This window comes from Corapipo altera, unplaced genomic scaffold, assembly GCF_003945725.1.
Source record: "Corapipo altera isolate COAL_440 unplaced genomic scaffold, ASM394572v1 140, whole genome shotgun sequence".
Taxonomy (NCBI): domain Eukaryota; kingdom Metazoa; phylum Chordata; class Aves; order Passeriformes; family Pipridae; genus Corapipo; species Corapipo altera.
This window is the reverse complement of record NW_020885077.1, coordinates 243,370-262,298: the sequence shown is the minus strand read 5'-3', so window position 1 is coordinate 262,298 and position 18,929 is coordinate 243,370. Positions and strand designations below refer to the sequence as shown.

The 18,929-nt window shown below is 45.6% G+C and overlaps 2 protein-coding genes across 2 annotated transcripts in view; one reads left to right on the top strand and one right to left on the bottom strand.

Moving 5' to 3' along the window:
- The first annotated feature begins 126 nt into the window (after positions 1 to 126).
- On the top strand, positions 127 to 1,407 carry SS18L2 (SS18 like 2). The gene is made up of 3 exons (XM_027669363.1): positions 127 to 236; positions 400 to 476; positions 862 to 1,407. The coding sequence occupies exons 1-3, from the start codon at positions 168 to 170 to the stop codon at positions 947 to 949; spliced, it is 234 nt and encodes a 77-aa protein (XP_027525164.1). The 5' UTR covers positions 127 to 167; the 3' UTR covers positions 950 to 1,407.
- A 549-nt stretch (positions 1,408 to 1,956) lies between these two features.
- Positions 1,957 to 18,929, bottom strand: part of KIAA0355 (KIAA0355 ortholog) — a 58,124-nt gene continuing 41,151 nt past the window's right edge. Inside the window, exons 8-14 of the mRNA XM_027669361.1 lie at positions 15,043 to 15,140; positions 13,128 to 13,253; positions 11,692 to 12,659; positions 8,322 to 8,493; positions 7,389 to 7,523; positions 5,186 to 5,264; positions 1,957 to 4,604 (exon numbers count right to left, since the gene is read on the bottom strand). Of these exons, the coding sequence (XP_027525162.1) occupies positions 4,290 to 4,604; positions 5,186 to 5,264; positions 7,389 to 7,523; positions 8,322 to 8,493; positions 11,692 to 12,659; positions 13,128 to 13,253; positions 15,043 to 15,140 (1,893 nt within the window). The 3' untranslated portion in view covers positions 1,957 to 4,289. The remainder of the gene's footprint in view (positions 4,605 to 5,185; positions 5,265 to 7,388; positions 7,524 to 8,321; positions 8,494 to 11,691; positions 12,660 to 13,127; positions 13,254 to 15,042; positions 15,141 to 18,929) is intronic.

The window sequence follows — 18,929 nt, the reverse complement described above, 5'->3', positions numbered from 1 at the left end:
CGCTCCTGGGCGTTCTTTGTCGTGCCGAGGGCTCTGAGGGCGGTTGGTGCCCGGGCTGGGCCTCAGGCGCTTCCGGGGCCGGGGGGGCCGCGGCGCGTGCGCGACTGTCAGCCAATGGGGGGGGGGGGCGGGGCCAGGGCAGCCCCTCAGGCGGCGGAGGCGCCGCCATGTCCGTGGCGTTCGTGCCCGAGCGGCTGCGGGGCAAGGCAGAGGTGAACCAGGACACCCTGCAGAGGGTGAGCGCCGGCACGGGGCTGACCGGGAGCGGGGCTGGGCCGGGATTGGAACCGGCACTGAAGGGAGTGGGCCGGGATTGGAGCAGGGACTGAGCCGGGACTGGGCTGTCGGGGGCCGGGGCCGGCCGTGCCGGGGCGGGCGGTGACCGCGCTCTGTCCGCAGCTGCTGGAGGAGAACGACCAGCTGATCCGGTGCATCGTGGAGTACCAGAGCAAGGGCCGCGCCACCGACTGCGTGCAGTGAGTGACCGGGGCGGGCAGGGCCGGTGGCGGGAGGGAACGCGGCTCCCGGGCCCAGAGCTTTAGCACCGCGCAGTAAATGCGTCCGGGCTTGTGAAGGGACTTCATCAGAACCATTGTCACAGATGTGTAAAGCAAAGCTGCGCCCGACGGAGTGACCCCGCCGGCTCCGCGAGGTGTTCGCTCAGTGTCCTGTGACAGCGGCTCCGCGGGCTCTGCGCGTGTGACACACACCCCGAACAAGAACACGTTCCCCTGATTTACTGTTCTAGTTTGCTATTTCTTTACCGGTTAGCAAATCCTGATCAGATTGCAAAAGTGACAGGTGTGGGTAGGTGCTCTGAAAGAGCAGGTTACCCAGATACTGTGTTTCCTTCTCTCACAGGTACCAGCACATCCTGCACAGAAACCTCATTTATTTAGCCACAATTGCGGATGCCACACCGCCCAGCACGCAGAAGACTGCAGACTGACTGACACCTGCACAGAGCAGTGCTGCTTTCAGACTCTGTAGAAATACTTAGTTTAGGAGTCCAGCTTTGTGGTCTTGAAAGGCAGGTAAAAAGTGATCTGTACTTGTGTGTTTAAAATGTGACTGTAGTTTTCGATGTAGTATTAGGCTAGTTCTTCCTCTGTTACTGTAATCAACACAGCTTAAGGGTGATTAATAATTATTACAGTGCCTTCTTCCCTCTGAAGCCTTTGCATTTACAATGCACTGTGCTCAGTGCATTGTACTTTGAGCACAGCCAGACAGCACTGCTGGAAGCAGAGCCTGTTTTATGACTAAGGTTCTGCAGTAGCAGGGTAAGCACTTCCCCAGGTGACTGCTGCCTCCAGCATGACAGAGTCAGGCCGTGTTGCCATATATAGAGCCATTTGGGTCCTGTATCAGAATTGTGCTGAATAAAGATGTTCTTTGTAAACTGTAGTATATTGTGAATTACTATAACATGTTAACAAAGGAGCAGCTGAGTGATTCAGTGAAACAAATATTATCTTTCCTGGGAACGAGGGGACTGCTGCACTTCAGTGCAAGGGACAAACCCAGCCTTTATTCCAGTGAGCCCCACTCATGTCAAGGCTTTTCCTCTGTGCTGGGAGGGCCGTGTATTGCAGACTCTGAACAAGTGAATTCTTGTGAATTCAGGTGGGTTCATGTGGCTCCTGGGTATCTGTCAGCACGTGTGTCCAGCTGCCTGTTTGTACTCACTCCCAGGGAGCACAGCAGCCCTGCCCACCCTGGATGTGGCACTCCAGTGCCATGATACCATCAGCTGAACTAAGAGCCTTGACAGCTGTGGGCAGGGGGACGGAGCTCACTGTTGCTCACGCCCATCCCAGTTATTTACTCTGTGACAAACGCAGGTGAAGTGGGCAATGTTCATCTGCACTGCGGGGCCAGAGACCCTGCTGAGGCAGTGCCAGGTCCTCCAGTGCCATCTGCTTGAGAAAGTAGCTTTAAAGATGCTTCAAATTGTACAGTGCATAAAGTTTGTTTTTATATGATGAGTCAGTAAGTAGGCAGTTGACAATTTTCAAACTGTTAAATAATCCCATGTTAATGAAATAAGATCTTTGTTTACAAACCAAAGTTACAGTTTAAGGTGCTGCTCATTTTCAGCAAGGTGCATATTTTAAACAGGTATGACCTATTAAATGTATATCTTTAATAAAGCAAATAGTTTACTTTTACAGAAGCTTTAAAATACAAACTGTACAGTTCCAGTTCAGAAGCATTAGCTATTCACAAGAAGCACTGCAATAAGGGTAAGTTAACTAAGCACCAAACCCTTGCACTTGGCAGTGTAAGTGAAGTTTAAGGGCAAGACTCATTTGCCAAGTGCAACAATTCTTAAAATTACCAGTGTTCAGAACAATCGGAAGCAAAGGACAGAGTAGCACCCACGTGGTCAAAATGCAAACTTTCTTTGTTTTCACTGATGTAGGTCCAGGAACTCGACAGCATTTGTAATTATGAATAAACTGCAAAAACTAGAGCAATCATTTTGGCACTTGTTAGAAAAAAGTTCAAAATTAAGTGTTTTCATTAACTTCCATTTTGGTCTTAGTACGAATAATCAGTAAGTACAACCAAATTTAGGGTTTAATATTAGATCTAAACGACAAGATTTAGGAAACTCAAAACCATTCATCAAGTTAAATAACCACTAACATTTTCAGTGGAGGGTTTTCAAAATTATAGTAGTACAGACCATTAACAATTTACAGACAGAAGCCACACTGATTGTGCAAAGCACATTACTGTAAAAAGTCTATGTACAGCAAACAAATCTTTGTAAACATGGTAAGTATGAAGTTTCAGAAAACATGGTGACAATATCATAAATACAGGCAACATTGGCATCCTCAAACAGCACAAAAGGTAACAATCTGGGCCTGCAAATAGAGCCCGTCACCATACAAACAAAAAAGGTGGATGGGTCTGAAATACCCAGATGTTTAATAGTTTTAGTGTTGTGTATACTTTATATATATATATATATAATGTATTTATTTTTTGGTATCTTTAGATATAGATGTAATTAGTTTGTAAAACCAAAACCAACAAATGTGCTTTATCTTCATTGAAAAATTATGTAGTTAGAACTAATAACCCATTTTACTAGTAGTTAACATATTAGAATGATATGACTTAAGAAAAATACAAAAATAAGATTAATACTGTCAAAACTCTTATACCAGAAAATATTGTGGTTTTTAGACTCTTTCAAAGATGAAATATGAAAATTTAAATAAGCTCTAACTATATAAAGAATCTTCTGTAATCTCAATTCATATACAGTGGGATAGCTATACATATATTTACCATTGTTCTTCAATTTTTAAGCACCAGTCACTCTCCCGGATCCACTTTGGTTGGAAGATTATTCCTAATTCCACAGGTTCACTTAATGGCACATATTGACTGCAAATAATTACTTTATCCTTTTAAAAAAAATAATGTTCTTTTAACTAACTGCTACCCCACGTTTCAGTTTTAGTATCTTCTGAGCCAGCTCACAATTTTTAATCAACTGTAGCATCTGAAATAAGACTTTAAATAAAAGCAAGTAGTCTCTTAGGCTTTGCTTTCACACACTGCAGGAGCCCTGTGTGGGAACAGCTGTGGCCAAACAGGAGCAGGGTGTTCCAGGGCCGGAGTCACGGCAGCCACACCGGAGCCATCGGCTCCCAGCAGCTCAGGAGCGTTGGCACCCAAGGGGCAGCGGCTCTGCTGGTCCTGCAGTGAGGGAACTGCCACACGACTCAGTCTGCAACTGTTCCTGCAGCACTTCCCCAGTGAACTCATTTGTGTGGCACAGCAAAAGCTGCTGCTGCACTTCATTTAAAAAAAGCTGCCCACGGGCCATAATGAGAATACAAAGGCTCTACAGCTTGTCCTTTATAAATTTAAACACAAACAGTGTTGAGCAAAGTGACCACTATATATGTGCTCCAACATATTCAATGTGTTTCAGTAAGATGTTTAACTATAAATCTATATGAAAAATAGCTATAAAATACAGTGTTTCTTGTATGGTAGTCCTTCAGCAGTTCTTTTTAGAAAAAAAAATGTTTTGAAAGTAAAGGCAATATACACATTTTTAAAAGCATTTCTACATCACAGTTTTGGGCTGTTTCATGTCCACCAACAAACATATTGGCCACATTTGCTCAGCACTGTCAGTCACAACTCAAGAGTTTGTCTCCCCCAGACCCCGTCAATGAGATCACCAGGACACAGCCAACACCCCGGGCACGAAGCTGCGCCGTTCCCTCTGGCCCCGTGCTGCTCTGCAGGAGGAACAGTCAGTACTGGGGCAGGTACGATGGTCTGCGCTCGTGCTTCACCGGGAAGGATTTGAAGCCCTTGTTGATCTGTTTGTGCTGGGAAGCCTGTTGGGATTGTTGCTGCTGCGCGAAGGCGAAGCCGGAGGAGATGCCGGCGGCCGGGGCGCAGTCGTTGGCCCACAGGGGCGAGGGCAGGAGCTGCATCGTGTCGCTCCACTGGCTCACGGGGCTGCCCAGGGGGTACAGGGAGGAGCTCTGGCCGGGCAGGGTGCCCGTCACTGAGGCCGAGTGCTGCCACGGCGCCTTCGGGGGCCACGTTTTGGTCTTGCTGTCCTGAGAAAACAAAACCAGCTGGGGTCGGCTTCTTTCGATACCAACACACTTTTTTTTTTGAGACAATACTTGACACGTCACCTTGTCCCCTCCTTAAGACATTTTCAGAAGGTTTCACAGACTTGTGGGTCCCTTCCAACCTGGAATATTCTGGGAAATCCAAGCAGTGACCACAAGGATCATCAAGGTCAGCTCTTCACTAATGGCCCACACAGGGATCAAACCACAACCCTGGTGTTACCAGCACCATGTTCTAACCAACTGAGCTCATCTCAGGGTCATAACTTACATCTGAAAGCACAATGGATGCCTGGAAAGCACTCTGGATTCTTAACACATCTGCCTGTTAAAAAGCCTTTGCATTTACTTCAGCATGACACAGAGTGGCCCCAACAAAAGGGAAATAAGTAAGTCATTTCCAATTTTAATATTTAAATTTGGTGACTTTTGTACTCCTCGAGTGCAGATGGTTTGGGGTTTTGCTGAAGTAACTGATCTGGAGACCCAGATGCTGTTCCAGTTGTTTTCCTAGTGCAGACCCCCCCCCCCACAAAGAGGAGCAAGGCCCGAGCTGAGCTCACCTGGCTGCGGTCCTCAGCTGCAGACAGGAGGGGAGGCGATGGCAGCGTGCTGGGCTCCTGCTCACCACTGCTGTGCTTTCTGCCCAGAGAGAGAGGGACAGTCACCGTTGGTTTCTCAATGACTCACCCCCTCACTGTGCCCCTGGCACAGCCCATTCCTGCTCTCAGCCTGGCACACCCCACAGTGGGTCCTGCTGTTCCAGCAGGTTTCTGGTACTTTTTGCTCCGTACAGGCAAAGGCAGCAACAGAAAGAACCTGAGCCCTGAGCCCTGGCAGGGAATGGCACTGCAGCACTTCTTGGAGCTACAGCTTCAGCAAGGTCTGTGTAGAGGTGAGCGGGAGCTGGGTTAGGCTTTTGCCCACCTGGAAGAAATCTGCCAGAAATTGCCTTTTCTGTCACCTGCTCTCATGGTTTGTGTTTCTTTGGGCTTTTTTAAGTATGTTTTCTGAAACAACTTTACAGACAAGATAAAAGAACAGTTGAACAAGTGAAGCATCTGCTGAAGCACAGTGACTTGACTGAAGAAAACCATGCCACCTTCAGTTTAAATTTGTGACCTAACACCTGGTATCAAATAGAAATCCTTGACCACATAGGCATTCTGAAAGTTTTTTTAGTCTTGTGTTTTGGATTTTTTTTAGGGGATGGGATTAGATTAAAGTAGAATCTTTTATTTCATCCTTTCCTTAAAAAACCCCAATCAGCATGCTCCAACCATCAGGCCTCCATGGGTAAGCAGCCCTTTGCAGGTCAGCTTCAGCACACCCAACCCTTTTGCCTTCTCTTGCTGCCTAGGTTTAGCTCTGGTATTTTGTCAGGCCCTCAACTGGAGAACATTTTTCTTCCTGAAAGGAACATAAGACAGTAGTATTGTTACTTCAGCTGAAGTTTTTGTTCAGTGAAGTACCCTCCTTGGGAACTTCCTTCTGCTCTTCAGAGCTCTACATAAAGCACAGGCTTTTCTTGTTCTTGCTCCATGAGTCACTCCATGATCCATCTCTAGCTGTCTGCTGGCTTGGCAGGTTAATTCACCTCCTAGGTACTATTGTATTTTCTTTCCTTGCTGCTTTTTTAAAAAAATACAAATAATTACTTCTTCTGTGATGCTTATGCAGTGGCTCTCTTCCATTAACTTCAATTTAGCATCCATTGAAGCTCAGTTCCTGTTCCCTCTCTGTAAAGTCTTGGTAAGTGTAAAGGTTCAGAAAACAGCTCCTCTTTTGGTCAGTTCCTTTCTGACAATGCACATAAAACCAGCAATCCAGGTATAACCTGGGGGAAACTGGCAGTGCACCTACTGACAACTTCTGGGCACCAAAAAGCAGACAGACAATTTTGTATCTAAAGGTACTGACTGAATTATTTTATGATGTAAACAAAACCAGAATTTTTGGCCACAGAACTAACTTGTTCTATTTTTCAAAGACTCTGAGAAACAGTTTGAGAGAATGACCCCAGATTGGAACTGGGTTGGTATTCAAGCTTCATCTTGTGCCTTTTGTTACTGTTGTTCTAAGTGCCCTCAGCTATGGAATCCCTGAGGTCTTAGACACACTGAGCCTCCAGCCCTTCACAACTGCAGAAAGCAATTGCTGCAATTCCTGCTGCTGGAAGGGGATTGTTCAGAGCTGGAAATCCTGGCTTAGTTTTTAAGCTACTGAAATTATTTATGAAGGCAATTAAGCCACTTCTTCATATTGTCAGAAATAAAGGACTAACCAGTGTATTTAGGACTCCCAGAAGGGCAGTGGCAGCCAAGGTGAGACAAGTCTACACCACGTTACTGGCAGCACTTCCCCAGTGCCAGGGGCAGTCGCTGCCACCCCAGTGCAGTGTCAGGGGCACAGCAGAGCTGCTGCCAGGCACAGTCTGCAAACCAGCTCAGCACGGGTCTCTAACACCCCAGGAGTTTGGAAAGAAGCAGCATCCAAAAGAGAACCTCTTGGAAGAGGAAAAGCATCTGACCTTTCCTGCTGTCCTGAGTCTCAGCTGTTTGCACAGGGCTGGTTTGTAGGAGAGGGAGCTGCCAACACACCTCCCTTTGGGAATGCACTGACCCAACCCACCCATGCAGTGCACACACTGACCCTGTAACTGTGTCTCATCAGCAGGAATTTCCTTTGGCTGGAGACTCAAATGAAATTATAGATATAAAAAAGGAATCTTACAGAGTGCTCTGTATTTCTGTTCATTCTGCTCACCTCCTCTGCTTCACAGCAGCAACAAGGTCTGGCCCTGAGAACATGGAGAACAGGCTGTCTCCGTTGGCTGAGGAGGTCTCATCACTTGAGCTGGCAGAGTCTCCTTGAGTTCCAGACCAGCTATTTGTCACATCACTGCAACACAAAGTTGGGTTAGTCCTTGTATTTACAGTGCCTGGTCCAGACTGTGTCCCAGTTGTGCTGAGCCTGTCACAGGTGATACCTCAGAAAACAAAGACATTTCAATACTTGGGAAAATGTGCCAGTAACACAAATACTTTCACTTATCTCAGTGGTCACATTAACTGCTTTGTCTGTTACAGCCTCTTTACACATATTTTACTAAAATAATAATGTCCATTAAAAGTGCCTCTCCTGTTCAGGAAGAAGTGATGCTTGGGTTTGGAATCACTTGACTTTTTTACTGCCAAACTGAGCCAGAACACATAACTGTCCTACTGGTTTCACACCAGCTCAAGTCACAGCTGTTACACTGTGGACAAAGGGACAGAGAATCTTGAAACACTTCTGTTGTTGTAAATATTTATGATTTGGAAGAGACTAAGAACCACTAATGTATTTGCTGTAAGGTATCTGCCCTTTAGGAGCAAGATTAGGTGGCTAAAATCTGGAAAACTTAAGTCAGTCAGGCACTGCCTCACTTTTCATCAAAAGTGGGTCTCAAAGGTTTTCAAAATATTCAGAGAAAACTCTCTGAATGCATCTGTGCTAGAGATGCCTTATTCCCTCTGGAGGCACAGTCAGTCTCCACACCACTCCAGAGGAGACACCAAACCTGTCAGTGCCCCGGGATCAGCAAAGCAGGAAGGGCTCATTGCTCACTCCTGACAGAACGAAGTGCAGCTGGAAAAATCATCCAGCACTGCCACATCCTGCCAAGTCAGGCTGCCAGACAGTCCCACAGCGTCTTACCCCTCTGTGAAGTACTCTGGGAAGGGCCACGTTTTGTGGGGCTCGTCGGGCAGGGCCCAGTTGCCGCGCGCGGTGCTGGTGCTGGGCCGGCGGACCTGCTGCGCCTGCCGCTTCTGCTGCATGGCCTGGTTCACCCCGGCGACGTAGCGGGCGAACTCGGGATCGGAGCCAACTGAGGGGACAAACCAACACTGCTGACACTCAGCCCCTCTGCTGCACGCACCCCCGAATTCCATCCTTCAGGCTTCACCACCCCCCACAGCAAAATCCCCTCCCTGGTGGCAAAGGGAGCCACCGGTGGGTTCCTCTTCTCGGAGCAGGAAATGTCCGACGAGCACATACACGGTATCCGTGGGGGGTGATAATTAACACTTGGAACTACACCCTTGCATTCCAGCAGGGAAGTAGGATTTGTACTGTGATATGTGTGCACCCTGACAGGTCCAATATCCATCAGCAGATTTAAAGCCTGTACATTTATCCATGCTCAGCAAAAAAGAACACTCCAATTACTATAGTTGATGCAGGAGTGCAACCAGCTAAGTTGTGATCCTGCTTACTGGGGAAATCAGAATCTCAGATGGATCACATTATAACCCAGAGCCCCAAAACTGCCTACTTCCTACAAGGATGAAAGAATTTGGAAAACATTTTGATCCTGACCGACAAAACATTTCAGAGTAAGAATCATATTTATAGAAAAAAAGCAGTAATTTAAAAGTTCTTCCATTCTTAAAGTGATTTATGTGTCCCAAGCATCTGGTAAAGGATGAGCATGATCTTGAGCAGACACAGCAAAAGCCTTAATGCAGAAGTGTTTCAATGCTCCACTGCTCAGAGCAAGCAGTTAGATTAGAAGGAATGCTGCTATGATTCAGTGTAATTGAGTTTCCACAGCTTCTGTTTCTCTTTGCCTTTTGTTTTTTCTTCCCTGAGAAAAGCCTTTGCAATCTGACTGGATTTATGGAAGATGTCTAGACTACATGCACAGGAATTGCAGTGGGAAGTGCAGAGCTGCTGCTTGCCAGGCTCAGTCTGAGATTAAGAGTGAGGACTGAAGAACATCCAACAATCATGCACAGCTCAGGAAGCAGAAACCTCTTTCCTGTGGCAGCTCCCTACATTCAATTCTGCATTTACAAGATAAGTTTCCTTGTTCTCATTTGACAGGTCCAGAAAAGAGCTCCACAATGTTTCCTGGGATGCAAATGACAGGGAGGTAATTTTGTTTCTCTGCATCCTTTACTACCCAAGCAAGGGTCAGAGCTGTGACAGAAACAAAACATCCCCACTAATGCTCCTTCTCCCTCTGGAACATCTTTATATCTGCTTAAGATGAGGCTGGGAGCCAGACAGCTCCTCAGATCCAAGGACAGAGCCTGGACAGGATCTGAAGGGCGTCCAGGCTTTTTCCCTGTGGGTAGCATTCAGTGCTAAATCACTGGTATATTCAAAACAGAACCCTGTGTTACCTTTTGCCTCACTAAAAACATGTCTGGTGAACAGCTTTGTATCAGAGAGTTTTTTACTTCAAAAGACTTGGAGTTCTCAACATTAATTCTGCTAGTTCTTACTGCAACATTCCTTCATCAAGTTCTTACAGGTGATAGAAGTACTGCAAAATACATTTTTGGTAGCTAGTTAAGCCTTTGACATGAAAAGCCATCAATTTTATAAATTCTTAATTAGTACATTTGCATCTGAAAAGAGACATTTTCAGACGCTAAAAATATTTATTAAAATAGTAATGAGATTTCTTTCAAATGACAAATGTGCAGTCCTAGGAAAGCCTGGAAATGAAAAAAATGTTTTGTGTTTTAAAGCTTTTTGTACTTCACTAACTAAAGCTTAGACTGAAAATTCCTACACCACAGCTCAACCTGGCAAGTTCTATGAAGAAAAGTTACCTTCCCAATGGAAAAGTCTGTTCAATTGGAAGGGGTTTTTTTGTTTGGTTGGGTTTGGTTTTTCAAATTTCAGATCTGTAGAAAATACTGTTTACTTATCACTACAACTGTAAAAGGGCAATGCACTGAGCACCACTGATGAGCTTAAGTCACCTTTTCTGAGTGTCACTTCCTAAGTCCTTGATCTTCATCCAGGGGACCAAACCGAGTAGTTTTATAGAGACTGAAAGGAAAATACTACAGAAATAGAATGGATTCAAAATGCTGGAAATGCCAGTTCTTTGTATACCTGCTGTCTTTTCCCTACACAGACACACATGGATTTAGTGCTTAGTAAAGATCACTCTGTCCTTACTTAAAGGTTGTGATAATCCTTAAGTCCATACCATAAATAAGATTATGCTAATTCAGACTTACAGGTGTTAAGCAACAACATAACTATGATGCCTATTTTTGCCTTACAAACTCCACTGATTTATCAACTAAACTGACAAAATAACTTTAAGAATCATGAGCCAAAGGAGCTGGTTTGAGACACCTCCACATTCCAGAGACAGACAGAGCCCCGGGAACCGGATCCCTGCTCTGATAAAGGGTTTCCTGTCCTCGTGCTGCCTCCCTCCAGCAGCTTCCCTAAGTGCCCACTGCAGCATTCCTGGAGCTGTGTTCCAGGCCAACAGGGATTATATTTACAAGGCAAGGGATGTGTAAGTTGTTCTGAGTACTACAGTCAGAACCACAGGATATTCTGGGTTGGAAGGGACCCACAGGATCATGGAGTCCAACTCTTCAGTGAACGGCCCCTACAGGGGATTGAACATTCATGTCCTCTGAGATTCTACAGCTGATTTCTTAGACTTCAGCTAATTGTTTATGACTAAAATTTTATCTCACTTCATCTTTGACAACAATCCATCCATATTTGCAATTTATTGGTGGTCCAAACACATCTGGCAAACCTCATGGCACTTGCTTTTTAGTCTCTAATCCTTTGACATCCAAGCTTTTCACTGCAGAACCAGCTGCAGAACAGGAACCAGCATGACTCCCATGGAATTGCAGAGTAATGGAGGGAAAATGTGGGGATATGAGAAAGATGCATCACTATCTCCATATTACAAGACTAGTAAAGAGCAGGAAGAGTCATTCTGGGGAGAGGGAAAATACCTGAGCCCGAGAGTTTGGTTTGAAACAATTTTACAAATTAAGAATAAGAGGAACATCTACAACTGGGACAAGAAACAAGGAATCAGTTCTCACGCTTGCTCAATGAAAGTTTCTTGCACTTCAAGATCAACTTCTGTTAACAAAGCAAACTGGCACACACACAGATCCCTGCCTGCCCTGGTCAGCACCCCCACATCTGGGGGCAGCATGAGGAAACAGTTATTGCCAGCAATATTTCACAGCTTTCTTTGGAAAAGGACTGTTACAAAAAGTATAATAAAGGAAAAGACACACACCTGCAGGGTCAAAAGGCAGGATTTCTCCCAACATCCCAAACACTCCATCAGTTTGGTCACGATTTGGCCATGTGTTGTTCCTAGGTCCTTGTGGTTTCTGTCCTAACATCTCTGACATCATATTGTCCATATAGCTGCTCACAAGACCCAAGCTGTACAAATCAGAGCTTAAATCTGAAAATCCAGGATTGTTCCACTGGTTTATATGAGACAATCCAGTTCCAACAGCCTGGGCTTGCTGCTGTGAAGAATTACTGAGCCATTTGGCAGGTACACGTTGCTGTGGTCCAATAGGTTGAAGCAAGTGTTGGTAATACTGCATCTGTTGCTTTTGGGATTGCTGCTGCTGGGACAAGCCTTGCTGAGGAGGATGCAGGGGAGGGTGAGACACAGACTGGGGCTGCTGTTGGACCGCCCCCGACTTCTGTTCCGCTGCTGCAGAGGAGGCAACAGAGTTCCTTCTTTTCACCATCGGAGAGGTCTGCTGGGATTTGCCCATGTTGAAACCAGACAGGAAATCGATAACGTCCTGCATTTCTTGGTCGGTTGGTAAATTCATGCCTTTGTCATCCTTGCCATCATCCGGCTTGAAGAAGCTGTCCCTCCTGTCCCCCAGGAAGCCGTTGGCCAGCTGGCTGCCCGTGCCCGGCTCCGCGGCCCGCGGGAAGCTCCCGATGCTCAGGATGCTCTGCAGCCGCGCGTCCACGGCCGGGGGCACCTTCGCCTTCTCCTCGGAGCAGGAGCTTATGAACACGTTTTTGGAAGGCGTGTTGGGGATGGAGTAACTTCCAGTGCTGCTTGTACTGGTGCACGAAGTTTTTTTTGTAAACCGTGAGGTCAGTTTTGAGAATGTCTTTTGGAGACCCCCCGAAGATTTGCTTCCGTTTCCCGAGGGCAAGTCAACCTGGTTCCCAAAGTCTGAGATTTCACGCTGTAACTGGATCTGAATGCAAGGCAAAGCTTGCTCCCTGCAGCAACGAGAACCACATATATCAAACCACCTAATACATAACTGAGTTTGTACTTCGGGGGAAAATGTGGATTTGGATAACAGAGAAAGAAACAACACCAAAGACTGCCAAGTTCATCAGCTACTTCTTATGGTAACTGCAAATTATTGCTAGCATTTGCATTACTTCCCATTCCTTAAGAAAATCAGAATTGTGTTTCAAGACCTAAATGGAGCCTAATTTATTATAAATTAAGCATTTCTGTAAGAGAGAAACAAATACTTTTGTACCCTTGGAAAAGCTGCTGGTTTGGTCTTAAGCAGCCTCCTGTATCTATGGGGATTATCAATGTCTCACTCTCAGCTGGACTCCCATTTTCCCCTTCTGACAAGCTGGTACCATCAAATCTCTGAGCACAGATCACTCAGCAATGACAGTTTAGTTTAAACTACGGAAGTGGAGTGTGAGGCTCAAGAGGAGACGTACCTTCCTTCCTTCCACCTGTGTATATCAAACACAGCAGTGTAGAGCACATCCACCAGCCCCAGGGTCTTCTCCGGATCCAGACTCCTCTGTAGCAAAGACATTGTTGCTGGATCTTCTTTCAGGCACCTGTAATCATGAAGTTTAAACTAAAAATCAAAATGTTTGTTTTCTACCTTAAACAATTCTGCCACATCAGAAAACAGAAGGGCAGTGGCTGCACTCCTGCAGCACAACCCACAAACCCCTGGGGGTTCCTGAGCCTGCAGCCGGAGCAGTTTCTTCCTACTGTGGGACACACAAGTGATCCCATGCAAAGTTAAGCAATTCCACGTATTTATATCATGACTGCCGATGAGCTCTTGAGCAGGCACAGCTGAGGCACAGCTGAGCACCCAACACCCCTTCTGGGCCCGACACTGCCCGCACACGGGAGCGCCCCGGAGGCACCGCCGGGAGCCCCGGCCTGGCAGGCTCCGTGAGGAATGACCCCGCACATCCCGCGGTCCGAGGGAGATGTCACTGAGCTGTGAAGGTGCGGGATCGCTGCGTTTCCCTCGGGGCACAGAATTCCCGGAGCCGGCCCGGGAGCGCCGCAGGGATCGGGCCCCGCGCTGCCACAGTGAGACACCAGGAGGCGCTGCCCGACGGGAATGGGATGGATCGGGAAACACTCGGGAGAGCCCCGGGAAACACTCGGGAGAGCCCTTCTTTTGGGCAATACAGCATCAGGAGACTCTTGGGGAAACACCTTCAGGAGACTCCTTTTGGGCAAACACAGGATCACAACGGGCTGAGTTGGGAGGGACCCACAAGGATCATCCAGTCCAACCCCTGGCCCTGCACAGGCCCATCCCCAAGAGTCACCCCCTGTGCCCCAGAGGATCAGCCAAACCCTCCTGGAGCTCTGGCAGCCTTGGGGCTGTGCCCACTGCCCTGGGGAGCCTGGGCAGTGCCAACCAGCCTCTGGGGGAAGAACCTTTTCCCAAGAAGAACCCAACCTGAGCCTGCCCTGACACAGCTCCAGCCATTCCCTGGCTGCTGTCCCTGCTCCCCCAGAGCAGAGCTCAGTCCCTGCCCCTCCTCTGCCCCTGCCCAGGAATTGGAACCGCACTGAGGTCTCCCCTCAGTCTCCTCTGCTCCAGTTGAACACCCCAAGTGCCCTCAGTGTCCTCACACGGCTTCAAATCAAGGCCCTTCCCCATCTCCATTCCCTCCTTTGAACACTGTAATGGCTCAATATCTTCCCTACATTGTGGTGCCCAAAACTGCCCCAATATTCCAAGTGAGGCCGCTCCAGGGCACAGCAGAGCATGAGGAGACTCCTCCTTGGCCACACCATCAGTACCACGAGGAACAGGCCACCTCAGTAAGGAGTCAGGTGAATAAACTGTGTTGTACTGAAGTTCCTAACAATGAATGCTTCCAAGTAAGTGGAGTGTTCTAATTCCAAATTATTGCTCTGAGTGGGAAGAAATCCTCACTTAAACTCCAGATTAACCCCAGCCCTCTTTCCTAGGCAGTCAACTAAACTGGCCGGAACAGCATCTCGGGGTCCAGAGTCATGACAGCACTTAAAGAGCAAAGGCTCTCCCATGAACTCAGCTAATTCCTGGCCTTGCTGAGCTAACAGCTGGGACCTGCTGGGGAGGAGCACAACAGGAATACTGTTAGATTATTATTTTTAAGGCTTTTCTTTCATCATCAAGCTTTTACTTTTACATCTTAGCATCCCAGCACTGCCTCTTTTGTGTTGCCCCCAGTACAGCCTCTCAGGAATAGAAGTGTTAAAACAGTTCACATAAAGGAACTTAAGGAAGCTGTGCCATAATTGTGTAGTATTCTCTCTCCCCTTTGTACTGCAGTCATTTTACCCAAATTTTTCAGTCATAATCTGCAACACAGTATTTTTATTTACCAAGTTGATGGAACTTGCACCACAATTCTGGATCCTTCCAAACTTATCTGAGGAGCATAGGCTTCTTTATTTTCAATCTGTGCTGTGTCCACAACCACCTAGCAAACAAAATGAAAATAAAAGGGAAATGATTTTAACAATCAGTTCTAGTCATTTTATCACCCCTGTAGTTAAGCTGCAATAGTCTCATCTCTGAGCCGTGTTACAGGTACAAAAAATAACCAAATAAAAACTAACCAACTCACAAAATCATTGTAAGTATATTTCTATTTCAATGTATATGTTTAAAATAATAGAAAATCATTGGGTTCAGTCACCTGTATCTCAAGGACTTCATTCTTCTCAGTAGTTAAGCATCACTACACAGTTACCAGCTGCTTTACCTCACAGCTGGTGGTTCTCAATGGCCCCACACAAACAGCCCTTACATTTGAGAGGTTTAACACAGTTACTACTTTAATAGCTCCCAAACACCTATTTAGCAAAATATTTTAAATAATTTAACTGCAGTGAATGGTGTAACATAGGCAAGTAGCATTCAGTTGGAAACCCTTCACATGGGTCACAATTCCTAATGTACACCCCTTTTAAGGTTATAAAACTCCATACCAACGTTCCTCTATTCTACCTAATGAAGCTGCACTGTTATTTAATTATATAATTTCCAAATAGAGAAGTGACTGTTCAGTTTGTTGAATTCTGAGCCATATCATGAAGATATATGGAAGACAAAAGTCTTGAAAATCAATCCTCTGTCATGACCCTTTCTTTTTAGGGAATGGAGAAGGAATGGATTCACTTCAGCTTCATTTAACCTTTAATACCAGTGACAGTAAGTTCCATATTTGGTTCATGCTTTCTGTTGTTGTCCAGTCTGTGTGGGTTGGCCTTTTTGATCATTTCCATAATTTCCTATTTTGGTCATGCTGAACCAGCAGCTTTTTGGCAGCAGTCAGCAGTTCTTGCTTCAGTGACTAGCAGATTAGCTGTACCATTTATCCTTGAAATGGCAAAAGTCCTCTGGGATAAATAAGCCTCAGGGATTATTACTGACTTTTTTGCCATCACCCAGCCTACACCAGTTCAGCTTCTAACAGGTTCTCTACTGCTGGGTATGAAAACATGTGAAATATGAATAATGCTGAGAGTTTCTCCTCTCTCATTTTAACAAAACCATCCAATGACACCTGAACATAATTATTTCCCACCTTTCAGGTATTTTTGCATAAGACCTTTGTTTTCCTTCAGCTGACTCCAAGCCTTTGCCCAAGTTTATCCAATCCTGACAAACCTGTCTAAGCATGGTGTCAAAACACCACACTCATGAAAATACCTCTCATTTCCTAACAGGAAAACTCCAGGACTTTTCCTTTTTAATTTTATGTAATTTGGTGATGTGCAATTCAGCTCTATTGCAATTATAGTTTTGATAAAGAGAGATGCAATTAGGAGTGATTGTTCTCAACTCCCAAGAAAAACAGAGTCTGCATCTCAGACCTTAAGTCAGAGCTAAAACTCTGGTTTGTGGAGACCTGTGTCAGCTTCTGGCAGTGGTGAACAGCAGTGCCCATGGGCTGGGCTTTCTTGGGCTGTCCCTCCCCCTGGATGGATCTTCCTTTCTCCCCTTGGAAAAAAGCTTTACATGTCTTGGCATTTGTCAGAGTTGGGACTTCTGGGATTTAAACATTACTAGGAGATTTAGGGCTCCTGCAATGGAAAGATCTACTAGCACAAGAAAAGGGAGGTTTAACTGTTGACCTCTTTGCATGAGGCCAATTCAAAGTTTCATTTCCACTCATCCTCTGAATTCAACTATTTTAATACATGTTATTTTTATTTGAATACGCAGATTTCTTCAGGTGACCCAAAGCTGAAAATACAATTCTTATTATATATATGCTTAGGTAAAAACTGAAAATGCACACTTCAAATTAGTTCCTGTGCTAAAAAACTACAGCCCAAAATAACCAAGCAAACTAAGTGACATCTCATTGTGCCTTCCACGCTCAGTGAGTCTCTTCTGAAAAGGCACATGCAAGAAAGGCTAAAACCAGTGAGACTGCCAAGTAATTTTCTTTTTTGAATTGGGCATTTAAGTGACAGATTTACACCCAACTCTGAACGAGTGCAGACAGCTCAGTGTCTAAAAGCAGTAAACCAAAGGCTACGTCACCTTGTGCCATGATTCAATGATTCATTTATCTGTTCGTCACAAAATAAACTGAAAATAAACACATTCTCCCTCCCTGCCTGGTGGTGCTTAGAGAACAGCTTCCTGTACCTCAGCCAGCTATTGTTCTTGCTCTACAGGTGCTTCCTCTCTCATTTCCACCCAAAGAACGCTTTGCAGACATAAATTACAATTTCTTGTCACTGCACGAGGCTACACACAAGCATAGTTGTAAAAAGTTGTAAAAAATAAAGTAAAATATAGTGTAAAAAATAATAAGTTGCAAAAAATTAGGGCACATTGTTTATAAAGAGAAACCTCAACCTTCATACCTCTCTATAAACTGTAAAGTATCAAAGTGAGAATGAATGAGAGAGAGAGGGTTTGCAAGTCTTTGTGCACAGCTCATTTCTGTGCCTTTGAGGAGTGAAACCTGCTACTTTGAGAACCTGAGGGTCATGCACAAATCTTTGGAGACATTCAGGATTCAGCACAAGTAAAACTCCAAGTATCAGCCGGGTCATTTGGGAGAACGTGTGAGTGAGTTTTATGCTGACACTCTCCAAATGTGATGACAAACCTGAAGAATGTCAGTGCTCCCATTACCAGCAGGTCTAACTGGTCATGTCTAGACTGGGGGACACCAGATTTCCTGAGTCCAAATGTGCCTCAGGCCTCTCCTCAAATCTCATGGGGGCAGGACTTGGGTGTGCACGACACTGAAACCCCCTGGAAAGGAAATGGTGGAAGGTGCAGCTCCTCCCAGACATTCCTCACCCAGACACCGGGGAGCCAGCTCTGCTCCAGACACTCCCACAGGGCTGCTGAGAAACACTGGCTTTCCTGGCCTCATTTCCTGTACCTTGTGCTGACTCCCAGCATCCTGCCATCAGCTATGGCAGCTGAAGCCACAAGCCCACTTAAGCACATCCTTTTTTCTCATTCTCCTTGTATTTATTAATATTTAATGTTTTCCTTGAAAACACCTCAGTAGGAATTTGATCAATCCTACTATTCCAGTTTCTTTCTGACCCTGAAAAGCCACCCCCTTCTTATGCCTCCCTATAAAACCTTCCTTAGACAAAGCACTGCCATCTCCTGTCCTTAAATCCCTGTATCTCAGTGAAGTAAGGACTGACAGCAGGTGCACTGCTGTTGAGACTGATGGTTTGCCCCTTTGATTTTAGGCTGCCTTTAAAAGCCAGTTGAATTCCAGTATAACTTGAACCTACTTCTCTAACAGGTATTTAATATTAGGGGAATAACTAAGATCTGGTATCTAGTATCAAAGGAATGCTGAAGTAGAAATATCTGACAAATTCGTCATTTACAATTTATCACAATTTATTCACCATTACTGGAGAACCTACTCACAGCACCAAAAGCTTATGGTTTAACTAACTAGGATGGAAGGTCTAAGTCACTTCATCAGCTGTGTGGTTTGTCTGAAAAACAAGATATTTACAAAGTATGCAGCTGTATGTGCCCTTCAATCAGAAATTAGTGACAGTCCTGATGGGCTGCCACCACCTTGAACAAGGAATCAGCACATGAACCAACAGGAAACACTGATCTCACTGCAAGGCTAGAGACAACTCAAAGAACACCTGACAGAAACTATCACAGGCTACAGTGTACCTTTACCCTTGCATTTCCTTCCTGTCCCGGGGCAGTCTTGCCCCCTACTCACAGCAGTCCAAAAACCCCTCTGTGTCAT